Consider the following 16,369-nt stretch of genomic DNA (forward strand, 5'->3'; position numbering starts at 1 on the left):
ATAGTCCATAGGCGCCTGCGCATTGCGCATGACGTTCTGATAGGGTAAAGACGATCGATCTGTACTTCCGCTGCAACCCAAACAGCTGCACCGATGTTTTTCTAGTCAAAATTATCCGATCTGTGTTGTCCTCTGCTGCTTAAACCATGTCTGCATCTGGATTTGTTCTCGTGATCCTCGCGGTGTCCCTGTGGCCCGGTAAGATGGACGTTTACTCACAATCATATTAATGTCTGCATCACTGCGCCCCCCCACCAGACGACATTTATTCATTATTCAGTTATACTGTATACAATATATAATGTAAACTTACACCAGGCTGTTGTTGCTGTTTATTGAAAACGTATAACCCCCTTGTAGTGTTGTAACTATATGCTAACCGATGCTGAAGCCATTACCTGCAATCTTCTGTCTTGTTTTCTGTTTCTTTTCTCTTTTGACTGAAGGAGACTCCAGGTTTATTACTGACCCTTTGTCATTCATAAAGCAGAAATCTCTGGTAAGCCTCGAAAAGAGCACATGTATTGAAAAAAAACAAATAAACAAAACTGTATCTGTTTGCATAACATGAAAGCGCGAAAACTGAGCAATTTTGTCACTGTGGCTTCAGCAGACGTTGGATATCTGTCCAGAATGCAGCCAGATCATCCAGCTGTCGGCCAACATGATTTTCAGCAGCGATACCAAGGTAAAGAACGGTTTCACTTTACTTTCACTTCACTGTTTTACTCGCGACACGAACTGGGCTTGAAGAAATGCTTATTAAATAAAGTGGCCGCCACACCCTTGTAATATTTCTCTCCATGCGTTTGCAGGGAGTCGTATATGAAAGCTTGCACGCTTTGTGCCGCCGCCTCCCTGAAGAGCAGGTGCCAGAGTGTGATTTACAGGTGAAGACTTACCTGCCCAAAATCCTGCATCAAACCCCTGATCACGTGGTGAGTTTAACCTCAAGTGAGGCTTCTTTTTATGAAAGAAGACCATAAACACTGAAGCCTTCTGAGAGTCCTTTTACTTGATGTAAAATATTTGATATATTGTGTTTTGGGGTTGTTGTTTTTTTTGTTTTTGCTTTTTTGTAGAAACCAGGAGAGCTTTGTGCAGCTTTTGGACTTTGTGCTCCTCACGAGAAAGAGAAAGTGCAGAAACTCTCCCACCATGCAGCTGGCACAGATACACTGGCCACAGGAACAAAGACAGATGTCAGTATGAGAAAGCAGAAGTCGAATATAAATTGAAAAGTGAAGTGAAACCTTTGTGAATTTTATGAAATGGGCCTCTTATCGGCTAATTCTCTCTCCAGGACGAGCTCAACCCAGTTTGCACCCTGTGTTTGTTTATCATCAAGAAGCTGGAGAGTCTGCTGCCCAAAAACATGACTGAGGTCATCTTTTCTTTACTTTGGTTCATTTAAAGAACCGTACCATCCATCACATCGTGTAAACCCTGCCTTGTCCTTCTTGCCCTGCAGGATGCTATAAAGAAGGTCATGGGGGAGGTCTGCGATCTTATACCCAAGCACTATAAGGACCAGTGTGATGATTTCATCAATAAATATGGCGTCGAGATTGTCGAATTCCTTTTGTCTTCTGCTGCACCTCACACGATATGCAGTCTTCTGCACCTCTGTCTGTTCAATGAGCAGCCGGTTCCAGGTTTGTCGTTATTGATGTATAGACTGGACCTGGCTCACTTCCTCATTCACCTAATTAATGCTCTACTGTTGCTGATTCTCCAGAGGTGTTCCTCCCATCAGACTGTGAGTCATGCCGCATACTGGCTGCGCTGAGCCGACTACACCAGGGCCTCAACGCCACTGAAGCTCAAACTTATGCTTTCCTGGAGTCTGTGTGTGACATCCACCCTACCGCCATCCCTAAGGTCTGACTCTCAGCTAACAGTGGTACTCTTAGAACAACACTCTTTACAAATTATATGGAACTTTAAAACACTTGAAGCCAGTGAGCCTTTTGGTAAATTTCTCCAACCTTTTTATGCGATCATTCAGCTTCTTGTCTGGACTTTCGCTCGAGTCTTTAAAGTGTCACAGCACGATAATACTGTTGATTCTCTTTTCAGTGTGAAGCCTTCACCAGTATCTACGGCTCACGGCTGCAGAAGGTCTTGGGAAACCAGATGGGATATCCTCATGCATGTGAAGTAAGAATAAACTAAAGGTTATTGTCAATGGGTTTACATCTGAATAGCAACATAGAGCCTGTATCAACACTAATTCAAATTTTTACCACAGCCTGCAGCAACACAGAAATTCAGCAACTAAAACCTTCACAAACGTGCACTGATCTGCAAATTTACGATGTGAATCATTCCAGTCAGGGCAATATCAATCACAGACACACAAGTAACCACTTGATGGCACCACTCATGAGCAGCTGTCATTCTTTAGGTGTTGTTCATGTTCTCATGATGTTTCTTTCCATCTGTCCTGCAGAGAGCTGATCTGTGTGTGGCCTCGAAGCAGCTGGAACCGCTGGGAAAGAATCGTTGTACCTGGGGACCAAGCTACTGGTGCAAAGATGCTGAAACTGCTCAGGAGTGTGGTGTACGTGAAATTCTTTATTATTAGTAGTGTGAAATGATAAAAGACATGAACATCCATGTGAAAACTAAATATACAGCAATTAAATCGATTTTGCCACTGGCTGCCTAAAGTTATGCATCCCATCTTAAAGAAAAACACTTCAGATCGCCAGCTGGACCCAGCTCTTACTCTTCTGTGTATTTGATAAACCCTTGTTATCTGTTAAAGAGTCTTCCAATCTCTCTTTTCTAATAATTTAGCCTATTGATGAGTTTTTTATGTTTATTGATTGCATCAGTAATACTCCTTATATAAATATCAGGATCTGTATGGAAAGACAGCTCAGTCTGCCCTGAGTTTTAGTTGTGGCAAACATGTAACATAATGTCCTCTCTGATCAGAATACAAGCAATTTCCATCCACTGAGACTGGTCAGGTTGGGGTCTACCCCAGGTTAAATGTTAAAATCACCAGTTAATTGAATGTGTCTTTTAATTATGTCTTCTCCTGTCCTCTGACATACACAAAGAAGACTGCTACTCTGTGAGACGCTACGTTTGTTTCAGATCTTTGTGTTTTCAATCTGCAGAATCAAGCCTACTGTGAGAAATACATGTGGAAGAAGAATGAGTGAAGCCTGCCAGACTGACTGCAGCCTTGTGCACACAGTGACCTACTTTTTATTAAACTGATCAACTGTTAAATGTTTTCTACCTGTGATGCACTGATTGTTTGTTTTTTACATTTTTGTTATTGTTGCTGTTTTATGGGTAAATTTTCCATATTCCAGTCAATAAGCCTTATGAATGTTACACATGAAGTTTCCAGTTTGCATGAAGTGTCCCACTGAGGCTGGGGTTCATTCTGAAACATTAGTTTAAGGCTGAACAGTAAGTCTTATTCTGTGTATTACAATAGCTGTTATTATCAATGTGAAAATCTGCAAGCCACACGCTGAGCTCTAAGAATATAATGGAAACTACTGACTGATCGACACAGCTGCTGCTTCTGTAACATTATTTGATCTTGCCTTGACTGCTGTTGCAAATGACCACATATGAATAAAAATGGTATTAAATTATATCAAAGGTGTGGTGTAAAAAAAATGTAACCTGCAGACAGACATGTGTACTGGACCTGGTTTATTTAGAAACTTCCAAGTAGTAAAAAGATAAAACTGTGGGGAAAAAAGAAAAAAAAAAAAACAAGCAGACATTTGCTTCATGTGGTTGTAAAGGATGCCCTGATGCTCTCTTGCCACTCTCATTCAACATTCTGTTGTTTTAAAACACATAAATACCCAGTTCATGTCCAGGACAATCACAAAGCCTCTGGTTATTCACACACTGAGGAATACTTTAAATCCCCATGTGGTTGTTTCTTCCATCATTGCTTTCTTGCCTCTTCCAGATCTGAGAGGGGAGGAGAAAGCACACTGTCAACTACAAGGACTCCTTGTTAAACAATTAACGCATGTCGTCAATATCACAGTCCGAAGATGCAATGGTCTGCTTCAAACTGTGGATGTTGCACATAAAACTGAGTGGTCGACTTGCCTGGATGTAAGCCTCTGAAAGTGTGATCATCTGAGGGAGGATGTCAGTCACCTGCAGGTCCTGCATCTCGTACCACTTTCCAGTTCCCTGATTAAACACAAAGACAAACGGATGCCATTTAAGACAAGCCACAGTTTACAAAATCAATTTGGCTAAAAGCATTAACGTGCTCGGTTAATTCTATTAGCAGTACCAAAAAGTTCTAGATGCTTACATGATGCAGAACATGTATTCTGTACGCTCCCTCAGTGGGTTTCCCATCATGCACTACATTTGCAATGAGGTCATACGTCGTGTTCTTCTCGGTGGCTTGAGCTTCTTCTGTCAAGTATTCACGAAGGTCTACATTTCTGTTGAATTACACAAAGGGACGACATACCGTCATTTAAACCGAAGACACAATGAACACACAAGAGATACAACACGCAGTAAGTATAATGTCTTTGATCAAGGCTACATTTTGAATACACGAATGGCACTTACGTTATAGGGAAGTTGACAATTGTGGGGTTCTTTTCCACAAAGAAGTTGTTCTTGGTGAATCTTTTGATGCAAAAGATGAGGTACGGAGGCAGTTTGGTCAACTGGAACCTTTTGAGAAAATTCTCTTTGTAGGTTTTGTATTCCTATAATTAAGGGAAAATACACAGATTTGTTCTCAGTGTTCAATTATTAATAGAACTCACATCTAAGTAACACTAAGCTTTAAATGCTCTAATTTCAATTAAAATAGACACCCTTTCAAAATTAATGTTATCAACAGATTTTTCTTTCTTTTTTTGGAGGAAGAGATTGTTTTGAATCAAATTAAGTGGACTTTTATGCAACACCAATTTGTACCACATGACTGAATGGCCATTAGCTGTAGCATCGAGGACTGCCCTGAGGAGAAATGTCGATGTAGAGGCAGACGTGGAAGGAAAGGGATTCTAGAGAACAGCCTGAAAGGTGAAACTTCTCATGATGCTAGACAGAAATCACGCTTGGTTGCAAAGAACCAAAGCAATAATAACCAGGAGCAAAACAAGACAAACATGTCTAAGCTTTGCACCACATATCCAGTTCGTGGATATTAACGGAAAAGCTAATAATGCTTATAGACTGTAAAAACCTAAGTTTCAATGCAAACTTTTGTATCACTGCAGGTTTTCTGCAATAAAAGTTGTTAAACCCAGTGGCTACGTCATGGATGTTAGAGGGCATAATGCTGCGCTTGATATACGCAGCGCACTTCCTTCATTCTGACACTAAGTGTGTGGCACAAACTCAAGAGGTGCGCAGCTGTTCTCCACATCGGTGCAAGCACAGTGGAGGAGAGAGGAAGATATAGGCTGTAGTTGTGTCAGCTACATTAACCGTTTCTGATAAAACACTGTCACCTAGTGTTGACACCTTTAGTTCAATTTTGCACTTTCTACTTTATATTACTGCACAGCCATCAGTAGTACAGATCACTCCACTGCGATATTGACATGGCAGTATTTGCAAGCTCTTTTACTTTGTGAGAGTGATTATCAAAGCCAGTAGGATTAAAATGAATCGGTACCTTCTCTGTGCTGCCATTGAACTTGGCCAGGATGTTAAAGAGAGGGACCTGAGGGATTATAAGCTGCTCTTTTTCATCCTTGTACAGTGGAGCAGTTGGGAGGTCAAGGGTCAGAAACAGAAAGGAAGACTCAGACATCTGCTCCTGATACTCATCTGTTGTAAGCAGAGCCTCTTTTTCCTCTGGCGGCTGTAAGATTTTAAAAATCAAAGTCATCAAAACATAAACAACTCAATTCACAGGAAATGAGTTATATACTTTCACAGAATACATAGTAAAATGCTATTGGACTCTTAGAAGAACTGAATCTTAAATAGTGCAGAACTTAAAAAGAATTTGAATAAGTAACAAATAAAGTCAAGTTTTTCTATTACTAAACTTATTCAGGTCCATATGTTAAACAATTATCTTATAACACAAGCAAGAAACTCACCAAATCTGGGTGTGGGAGTTTTTTGGAGAAGATCCGCATGTAGCCTTGAAATGCTTTTGTAATGATTGCTATGAGGGGAGAAGGGCAAGAAAAGGGAGGTTTAGTGGCTTCATAATGAGGTGAACCGTCGAAGTGATCTCTTCCACCTGCTCTACATTCTCACTACAAGTCACAATGTCATCTGCAAACGTCATAGTCCACGGAGCTTGTCCATCACACTGCACAGTCACAATATGATTTTGTGCAGAGACTGCAGATTCTGTATGAAACCCAAGGTTTGAGAATCAAAAAAATACAAATTAAATTAACCCTTAAAGTCCTTAAGATGCTTTTAATATCACAACAGAAGGCTAAAGATGCACTACTGCATTAGAACCAAACTTAAGAGTCAAATCCAATTTTTTTCCCACTTACATGGCTTCTTCTTTGTGCCTCCGAGAGCACCATGCAGGGCATTTAAGAACCACGTCATGAAGTCCACAGCATCACCTGCAGAACAGAAAACAATCAATTAGCACCAAAACCTGTATTGAAAGCCTACCTAAGCCCAGAAAGTACAACTTAGTGAATGTAAAGCAATACCTTGCTTTGTAATCTGGAAGTTCTTCTTGCTGCACAACACTACAGCCTGCAACATCTCGTGGGGCGACACATGGGCCTTAAAGTTTCTTGGATTCCAAAGTTTGCGCATCAGCTCACCAAACCTCTGCACCAAGAGAAACATGATGTCTCCCGGGGGCCTGCGGATTCCTCTGTAGTTTTCCTCCTCCAGGAAGTAATTTCGCAAAGGTGGAACATTAGAAAAAGCCTTGAAAAGAGAGACACAAATGAGAAGGGAGGATATTATTCAAAAAATGTACAACAATTAATAAAAATCTAGAGTGGTAGATATCCATACCTGTAACACCACATTGGCATAGTCATTGGCTTTGATGTTGTTGAGCCCTACAATGCCCGGTAAGTAGGTGGTACCGTCATAGGCTCTGTACAGTTTACCCTGCTTGTCCAGCCCCGCAATGTGCTGCTTGGTGAAAGTTGGCTTCAGCACGTACTGTAGAGAGAAGAAATAAGATAAGATAAGATAAGATAAGATAAGATAAGATAAGATAAGATAAGATAACCTTTATTAGTCCCACACGTGGGAAATTTGTTTTGTCACAGCAGGAAGTGGACAGTGCAAAAGTTATGAGGCAAAAATTAGAATACAATAAGAATAAATACAGTACACAACTGTACAGAATAGAATAAAATAAAATACTATATACAGTAGAATAAAATAAAATAAATATACAATAAGATAAAAATAGAATACAAATACAAATACTATATACAACTGAGTAAAAATACAACGATGACAGAAAGGATTATTGCACTTAGTATTATTGCATATGTATGGATGTGTTTGCTTGATCAGTTAAAGTCTTTATTATGGAGTCTGACAGCAGTGGGGAGGAAAGACCTGCGAAATCTCTCCGTCCCACACCGTGGGTGCCGCAGTCTCCCACTGAAGGAGCTGCTCAGTGCTGTCACAGTCTGCTGCATGTAAGCAAATCAGCTGTTTGTGGTAACTCTTCCAAAGCCAGAGCTCAGAAATAATGACAAAATCAAACAGAACATGGTTAGTATCATATCAGACTGAAAACACTGGTGCTTCTTCAGTCAATCCAGTCACAATTCAGACTGGAAGATATTTATTCACTCAATTCAGCTTAAAAAAAAGTCACTAAAGTCAAAATATTTTGAATGTAATTTAACCTTTAGCATAGATATATATTTACACTGTAGATTCTTTTTCTTCTTTCGGCTGCTCCTATTAGGTGGCATCACAGCGGATCATCTGCCTCAATTTCACCTCTTCTCATTACAGCCCAGTATATGCCTTATCCCTCCTCTGCACATGTCCAAACCTCCCTCAGACTTGTCTCTAACTTCACCTCTAAACTGCTCAACCTGAGCTGTCCCTCTGGTGTAGCTAATGCTGTCTATCCTGATCACAGAGATAAGTGAATACGGTCCAGTGAGTTTAAATGCTCAAATTGCCTCCAGTCACCAGATTTCAAAGCAATGGGATGTGATGAAACAGGAGCCACACATCATGGATGTGCAGCTGACAAATCTGCAGCAACTGTCTGACACTATCATGTCAAAATGGACCAATTTCTCTGAGGAATTTTCAATCACCTTGTTGAATTTCTGCCATGAAGAATTAATAAGCAAGCTCTGAAGGTAAAAGGGGTCCAAACCTGTAGTAATAAGGTGTACCCTATAAAGTGGCCAGTGAGATTACATGAATTTTAGTTTTAGTATGAAAAACATTACTTTACTTACTGTGATATCTTCTAGTGATGAATCAATGATCTCATAGTTATCTGGCAGACAGTAAAACTTGAGTGTATGCAGATTGAGGAACACATGATGGGTAAACTGTACGCTGTGAGTGTACGCGTGAGACTTCAGACCTCTTCCTACAAAAAACAAAACAAAACCCACACAAATCAGTACAAATACAACAGGGTCTCTGATCCCCAGTTAAAATGTCAATTTGCCTACCTTGAAAGTATTTCCCACATATAAGGCAGGCGTAGACATTGATGTGGGAGAGAGAGATGGAGCAGAGTTTCTCAAAGTCGAAGTCCAGCACACTCCTGCAGGATTGACAGACGTGAATTCACCTGCAGAGGTGGAATACAGCTTTAATAGCAATACACAGTCTACTCCGGCCTACCTGTTTATGGTGTCAAGGTAAGGACAGTGGCGGCTTCTTCGGTCTTCTACTGCATGTCCTCGTCCCACTTTGGCTGCCACTGCAACGTGAAGTGGCCCAAGAACAAATGTCAAGCCAAACCATGTACCAACATTTCAAAGCAATGAGCTAAACATGCTAACTAGCTTAGCTTTAATGTTGTGAGGTATGCTTGTTTTCAAACACTGGGTGCTTTAAGATGATGGGTATCGTTGTTTTTAGCACACAGTGGAGACACTTATTGATCCGTCTATACGTTACTGGACAGGCCAGTAAAAAAAAACGAACACACCACTGGCTAACAACAACGCTAACTGCTAACCAAACGCAGGGCATACGTTTGAGGAATATACTTACCTCCGTCTTCATTGTCATCATCATCTAAATCCACCTCTCTTTCACGCTTCAAAGAAATCATAGCAGCAGAGAGACGGCGTCAAAACAATGGAGAAGCTAAAACTTTACGTTATTTGGAGGGAGTGATGAATGGGTCAAACACGGTGCGCCTCGAAACTCGCGGCGATTGTGCGTTGTAGCCGTGGAGCAGCAAACTAAAACCTAACCCGGAGTTTAAAAACCTACTAACGCTATACACGCTGTTAATCACTTACCAAAAACTAATATAATAACTTGCCTAACTTCTAAACTCTAACTGGACCTTTGTTTGTCTTTTATATATATATAATATATATATAAAGGTTTGTCATGTATGGGTATTTGTTTATGGTGTGCAATTTAGTTATAACATTTTTATTAACTCAGGGAGCATTATAATTGGACAACATGTTATCGTTAGTTAGCCGTAGCTATATAGCTTTTTGACCGTTCACAGTGCTCTGATTGGGACTTGTTGCAATCAGTAGTGCTTAAATACTGACTTTGTTTGGAAGCGGTTTGCTGAAATGGATGTTTTAAGAGAAGAGGGGGTCCACGAGCTGAAATACAAACCAGGTGGCCGCTTGGATATGAGCCACGGCTTCCTGCACCATATCCGGAGGAACCAGATTGCTAGGCGAGTTCCTCAGCTGCTATTAGCGTATGCTAGTGCAATAGGTCATTCAGCTAAAAACATAATCGTTGTTATTAGTAGTGAAAAGTAATTTTATGATTAAGTGAATGTTATCTTGTTATTAACATACACGCTTTTACATTCGGAGCTAAAATATATGGGGAGGTCGCAGAGGCCTGGTGACCAGTTCGTTTTGATTTAAGATGCTGAGAAGCAAAATGATGAACAACTGCATACTGAAAAAAACTGAGTTCAATCAGTGCGTGCATCTGTGAAAAGGGGGGTCATTTTTAACTTGTTTTTGACAGAAAACACGACAGACCCCAAAAAATACTAGGAAAGCAATTAAACACATCACTTCACTTCTATAATGTTTTTGTTTGTAGGTTTCTTTGAAATGCATTTCAGTATAGCAAGTAAACTTGGCACAAAAGGTAAGGAAAATCTGTATTTGGCTTTTGAAAATAAGTGATATTTCACTGTAAAGTCTGTTTATGTCCTCTTAAATTGTGCCACTTGTGGGATGTGCCCATGAAAAAACCTGGCAAATCTTCTCTGTGAATCCTAAACAGTTTCTTTCTGCTACTGACTCTTGTTTTGAGATTCTAGTACCCCGGATACAGACAGTCAGGTGTCTGGTTGTTGCCGGATTAGCACCACCTGTTATCGTGGACCTTACAGGGTACGTGCCAATAGGGCAACTTCAAGTACCTTATCCAAATTAAGGGCCAAGTTCTATTTGACGCAGGATGTCAGACAGGCGACGAAATGGGAATCCCAAGAAGACGACACAATAAGAAGACTGTTTCTTCACCCTGTCAGCACTTTGGAACAGAAGTCAGACTTCTGTAGATTTTCAGTCAAGGTTTGCAGAACAGTATGACTGACTGCGCTCTACCCAGAAAATCCAGACCAGACTCCCAAGGCCAATCTCCAGGGTCATAGGGCTGCCAGGAGGCTTGCCATGACTGCTGTTCACCATCAGGCAAATTTGCGCTGCTGTTGGCAACATGTGCACTGGGACACTGTGATGATTGCTGCACTGATAGGGTAGCAGCTTTTGGTGGAGGTAGTGTTATAACGTGGGGCAGCATCTCCTTTGGTGGAAAAACGAGGCTTGCCAAAATTTGAGCCAATCTCAAGGCAAGAGATATTGAGATGAGATTCTGCAAATGGTGGTCACCACAACAGAGCGGACCACCTCAGCTCCGGTCTTTGGGAGTGAAGAGGATGGAATGTCCTACCTGAAGTCCTGACCCTGTTGAACAGTTATGTGATCAGCTTGGATGTGGACCAAACCGGTGACCAGCGTAGAAGATGCCAAGCTGTTGAGGCTGCGTATGGTTACTGCTGCATGCATAGCCCCATATTTCTTGGATTAAAAAATTGCTAAAAAAAAATTTAAGACCTAAATCATCTAGTTCAGTAGACAACACCAAACAAGAGTCAATAGCAGAATAGGCTGTTTGGTATTGAGAAGATTTAGCAGGTTTTTCATGGCAAAACCCCCATACTCACCTCTGCTGATCATTCAATGCATATGTTAGGAAAAATGCATTTTCCTTAGAAATGTGGGACTACTGAAGGGCAAATAAAAAGGCTTCCAACGGTATGAGATTTATTTGCAAGGTGGATTGTTACAAGAAAGAAATAATGGACCTTACTTTTTGTGCCAAATTTACATAGGAACGACCTACTTTCATAATGCATTTTCTGAACTATACAACAAACTGTTAGAAATTTACATACATGCATATGTAGGCATGGATATCATGTCCATGAATCATTTCACACACAAAAAGACTGTTCAAAGAAAATCCCCAAATTACATTGCAAGCCTGTATTTAAGCTTCTCAATACTGGCTGAAGACTGGCTGACTGGTAAAAAGGGGCATTTTGCTGTCAGTGTCTTTCAATTTTATTTAAAAGGTGACCTCTGTATACAGTGGTTAGTCAAGTCAAAAATCACAATTAAAAAAACAGTGTTACTCCATTAATGCTTGGGTTTGAATAAATGGAGAATTCTGCAATCTGTGACTTTGATAGTAGTCCACATGACAGGTTATTACTAAATGCGGTTGTTTCATTCTGCTGTTTTAGCATTAATTTCATGTAATTAAAAAAAAAAGGCAGGTAAAATTAACAGTAAGATGAAAATGAGAGCATCACAGGGAAGAGTTAAAAATATTTCTGAGGCTTAATCTTTTCTTTTCTTTCTTTTTGAATGAACAAATTGTTTATTACATGTTCTTGATTTAGGTTTTATTTTTATTATTTATTTATTCATATGCCATGGAACAACCAAGTTGTCATATTTTCTGCATTAACAAAATTTTGATTCCCTTTCTCCAGAGATGACTATGATAAAGAAGTGAAGCAAGCCAAAGAGCTTCAGCGGCGGAGACACACCACAACCCCTCGAAGACCCCGTCGACCTGACATGCAAGTGTACCATCCTCGAAGAAGACGTAAGACTGATGTGCTTTCTCTTGACTTTTATGCTGATTGTGCACCCATTAGCGGGAAGATAATGTGTGTGTGTGTGTGTGTGTGTGTGTGCGCTCATTGTTCAGATGGTTCAGAGCCAGGGGCCGGTGCTGATGCTGAAGAAAACGAGAGTGGATCAAGCACAGAGACTGACGCCAGTGGGACTGAACTCTTTTGGCTTGAATATGAAGCAGATTCTGGTACCATTACATCCATCCTTGTGCACAAGGTTAATGCCGATTTCTTTTTATGGTGTTTTCAGCTCTTTGGTCATTTCCTGTGTGTAATTCCTTTAAATGCCCTCTGTTTCTGAAGGAAGACAAGCCTGAGAAGGTGGTAGAACGTGTTGCAGAGAAGAACATCCTGGATGCAGCCATGCGGGCAGCTCTGAAGGTTCGAATTCGAAAGGAAATTGATAAAAGGCGAGACAAACGCTGAGCAATCAACAGATTACGACCATAAAGGAGCTCCACACACAGAGGAGTAATGCTTCGTTTGCAGTTCTGCACTCCTCCAGAGCACTCTTGTGCATTAAGGGTATAAGAAGGATCATTTAGAGTGACTGTCAGCAGAGATCTAACATGGAGACTTGTATTCAGGCCTTTTTTTTTCGCAAGAAGGAAGAGCACAGTTTATGGCTGGGAGTTGTTTTCAGGTTTAATTGCAATTCTTGACCTTGGACAGTTGTGTTATTCTCTGATTCACATATTGAGGACACATTTAAGTTGACTGGACATTTTTAAAATTGTTACTTTTTTTTAATAGTTACATTTAGAAAGAGCAGGTACTCTTCAGCACAGAGTCCTAAAAGTGTTGTCCTCCATGTCCTGTGATTCTTGTGTTTACAAAGATTCTGTTTTGTTAAATTAAGATTTGAACTCTTTGTGCGAAGTGTTTTAAGCTGATCATCGGTCTGTCAGCAATCCTGTGTTTAAGAAATGAGGGAAATTAGTTTTGAAGTCCGAGTTTAGTAGATGTTGGGTTGGTAACTGTTCTGTAGGTTTCAGTGCTCTGATTTATTTTGGATTGTTGAGAGGCTTATTTTTGATACTGTAATATCTTTTTGAGAATGACACTTTACATATAAAATGTATAAAAGCCATGCATTGCTGTCCAGTTTTATGGTGCTGAGCACCACTTTTTTTTTTTCCTTATCATCTTATATGACAGAGATTCTGATTTTAAACATGAATATAATACTGGAACATAGAAAAATACGGCATCACTTTGATTTGACAAATGTTTCACATCACATTTTCAGCAGGTGGCAGCATCAGTCATATAACCACACAGACCTCTGCTGTAGTTTTCCTTCTGTTTAAATCAGGTTTTACTCTGTACTTCTGTATAAAGAATGCATTTTTCTACAGAGACCTACTAAACAGTTTAGTTTCCATAAAAAGGGCACTTTGAATTGTTCTAATATTTCCCCCTCTGAGGGGCTATGAAGAATTAGGTGGCAAGTTGCTGTACATGGAGTAGCACCTTAGGTTTGTATCCATTTCAGGATCTTTGTGCACCTCAGTCAGAGCTTCTGTCCTCTGCTTTGTCAGAAATCTCATCTCATTGGGGCTGCTTGTCCAACAATATATAGCCTCCTATACACAGGAAAAACTCTTAATTTGTAGAGTTCAGATTTCAAGTGGCAGTTTTATATTTTGCTATGCAGAGCTCTAAAATATGAACTTGAGTTTTCTGTGACAAAGCAGATGTTCATCTTGTGACCAAAAGGAGTGATTAGTTTGTGTGAAGTTGTACCTGTTCTCATATTATTTAAGCAATTGTGATTTTTGTATAACTTTTTTCCCACTATTATGTTATTTCTTTCCCCACCTTTTTACCTGGAGCAGTAGTTTATGATTTGTTTTTCTACTTTGACTTAACCAAGCAAGCTGGAACTCGCTAGTGATGTATTGTGAAAATGCCTCAAGTCAAATTCCTATGATTCGTAAGACCCTACCTGACAGCTACGACAGGATTCATTTTAAAACAGATGTCTATCAGTTATTCAAGAAAAAACGAGGAAAAAAAGGTCCGTCCCCCTAAAAGGCCGATAGCATGCACATGTTAAAATGTCTGTCTCCTATCAAACTCGAAAATGAAAATGGGAAGCTCCACTTCCCTGGCTATGGAAAAATACAAAACTGACTTGACATTTAGACAGATAAACTGTTGAGCCACGCCATAGTGGGAGATTACTACATTGTTTTTATTGACGTATGAAGATATGCAAACTTCATCCTCTGATCACAGGGCGGGCCAAATATTACACAAAGCCTTGTCAAGGAGGAGTGGGCTGTGCAAATTGATTGGCTGAACCGAAACACTCCCCTTCATGCCGTCAACGCCCTCCTCCAGCTTGCTTTCATTTCTTAAGCAGCATGTGACTGAAGGAGGGAGACACATTCCCAGGGTAGCTACTCTGCTGCTCAGCAGATTATCTAAAGTTACACAGATTTCCAGTTGGCTGAAATGGCCCAATCACAGCTCACAATTCAATACCCGACCCTTAGTGTAGCTTATCATTAGAAATTATGTAACTCAAAACCTTTTCTTCCGTACGTTAATTCTGCCTGTGAAAAGCTTTTAAGGGGTGAAATTATGCAGTTTAGCAAAGCACCAATTGGTTAGCCATTGTGGTAAAAAGCACTGGTTAGACTCTTTTCCCATCCACTGCTGTATTATTAAAAAAAAAAAAAAAGACAAATTAAGAAAAATCCAGAAACCATAAACATACAGTTTCTATTTGCAAGAATGTGCAAGTTTGTATTGTCTTTATTTTTTACATACAGTAGATGTTCATACACTCCACTAACAAACATACTGACCCAATGTCAAAATCAGTCAGCCATTCAGCTTCTCTACTATCAGGCCCTACATCACATTGTTTGTCTTGATTTATTTACTGAAGTACTAAACACTTGAACTGAAATATTGTCAACAAGAGCACTATTGTCAAACCTAGCATCCAATATCTGACCCCTCAATGTTTGGGGAGTTTAGAGTTCTGTTTACTTTGCCGGCTAAATCATTACAGCGAGACCCTCGAGCCACATCACCTGACCATGCGTCTGAATTTCTCTTCTTTTTTTCTTGCTTTTGATGTTCTTGTAACTAAATAGAAATCCAACTTTATACCATCATATATTATAATAAAACGCATCTTGAAATTTGTAATGAGATCAGCATTTGAGGTTTAGCATTTGGCTTGGGAACTTTTCTCAACCAAATGGAGCAGTCTCGGAGACGGATGTTATACAACAGATCAGAGAATTGAGGCTGGGTTACTTAATCTCAACGTCATAACACTTCGAAAGAACTTCCAACCACCCCCAAAAACACAATTGCACAACTTTGGAACTGACAATGACTCAGTTTGATTCACAGTTACCTTGTTATCTGCTGTACCTTTGTAACTGCACTTTGTCGGTATAAGATACTGTGAAGATAACCTGTCTTTCTAAACAGCCAAATCATGAAATACATACTGTGACAAAAAAAACGAACTGCTAGCTGACGATGCATTTTCGTTTTAAAAACAAATGTGTTACAAAAGCCTCATCTATAAATGTGTAACTAAAAAACAAAGCACTCTTGAGTTCCCTTGTGGTTTGCAAGTTCACATTTTATTTCGCCCTTTGTTAACAGTTTAAAGCTAAATTAAGGCGAACATCTTGTGCAGAAAAGTTGGAGGAGGAAGTCCAGTTTTCTGCAAAAGTACAGTAGAGCAACAGCAAACACATACAGATATTGTATCAGCTGTTATCTAATCCTGACAGTGAATGCCAGTGACCTCAACTAAACAGCTGACCTGCCTCTGCCCTTCTCACTATGACTGTATTCCACTTGCAGCATGCTTAAGTCAACCACCAATAAAAGGCTAAAGCTTTATCAGCACGTTGCTACATAAGAAAAAAGATCTGCTTAGTGTGTGTGTGTGGTGCATTGTTCTTGAAAAACAAGCTTCCAAGCCTTTTTCCTTTAATTAGTTCTCAGTGCTTTTCAGTTGCAACAGCCTCTGTTGGTACCATGGTGCTGTTACCGTGGTGAGTC

General features: G+C 40.0%; 3 protein-coding genes across 4 annotated transcripts; 2 read left to right on the forward strand and 1 right to left on the reverse strand.

The window, feature by feature from the left end:
* On the forward strand, positions 1-3,630 carry sftpbb (surfactant protein Bb). 2 transcript variants are annotated; one of them, XM_085294439.1, is made up of 11 exons: positions 1-198; positions 447-499; positions 611-688; positions 816-938; positions 1,083-1,202; positions 1,304-1,384; positions 1,472-1,655; positions 1,739-1,881; positions 2,080-2,160; positions 2,453-2,563; positions 3,132-3,630. In XM_085294439.1, the coding sequence occupies exons 1-11, from the start codon at positions 147-149 to the stop codon at positions 3,174-3,176; spliced, it is 1,071 nt and encodes a 356-aa protein (XP_085150565.1). In that variant the 5' UTR covers positions 1-146; the 3' UTR covers positions 3,177-3,630. The 2 variants fall into 2 exon arrangements, with proteins under 2 accessions (XP_085150565.1, XP_085150567.1); XM_085294441.1 differs by having other exon boundaries at positions 614-688.
* Positions 3,631-3,669: 39 nt separating this feature from the next.
* Positions 3,670-9,365, reverse strand: usp39 (ubiquitin specific peptidase 39). Its single transcript, XM_085294437.1, has 13 exons — positions 9,178-9,365; positions 8,803-8,881; positions 8,628-8,722; positions 8,406-8,542; positions 6,976-7,128; positions 6,660-6,885; positions 6,492-6,566; positions 6,078-6,145; positions 5,645-5,833; positions 4,582-4,724; positions 4,313-4,448; positions 4,099-4,185; positions 3,670-3,954 (listed from the first exon to the last, which is right to left on the reverse strand). Exons 1-13 carry the CDS (start codon positions 9,236-9,238, stop codon positions 3,901-3,903), a joined length of 1,503 nt encoding a protein of 500 aa, XP_085150563.1. The 5' UTR covers positions 9,239-9,365; the 3' UTR covers positions 3,670-3,900.
* A 245-nt stretch (positions 9,366-9,610) lies between these two features.
* lg12h2orf68 (linkage group 12 C2orf68 homolog) lies at positions 9,611-13,418 on the forward strand. Its single transcript, XM_085294442.1, has 4 exons — positions 9,611-9,832; positions 12,182-12,297; positions 12,403-12,545; positions 12,632-13,418. Exons 1-4 carry the CDS (start codon positions 9,723-9,725, stop codon positions 12,752-12,754), a joined length of 492 nt encoding a protein of 163 aa, XP_085150568.1. The 5' UTR covers positions 9,611-9,722; the 3' UTR covers positions 12,755-13,418.
* The last annotated feature ends 2,951 nt before the right edge of the window (positions 13,419-16,369 follow it).

The sequence above is a fragment of the Mchenga conophoros genome, linkage group LG12 (genome assembly GCF_057382185.1).
Source record: "Mchenga conophoros isolate Kocher_MC1m ecotype Shallow Benthic linkage group LG12, M_conophoros_male_GT1.1, whole genome shotgun sequence".
Taxonomy (NCBI): domain Eukaryota; kingdom Metazoa; phylum Chordata; class Actinopteri; order Cichliformes; family Cichlidae; genus Mchenga; species Mchenga conophoros.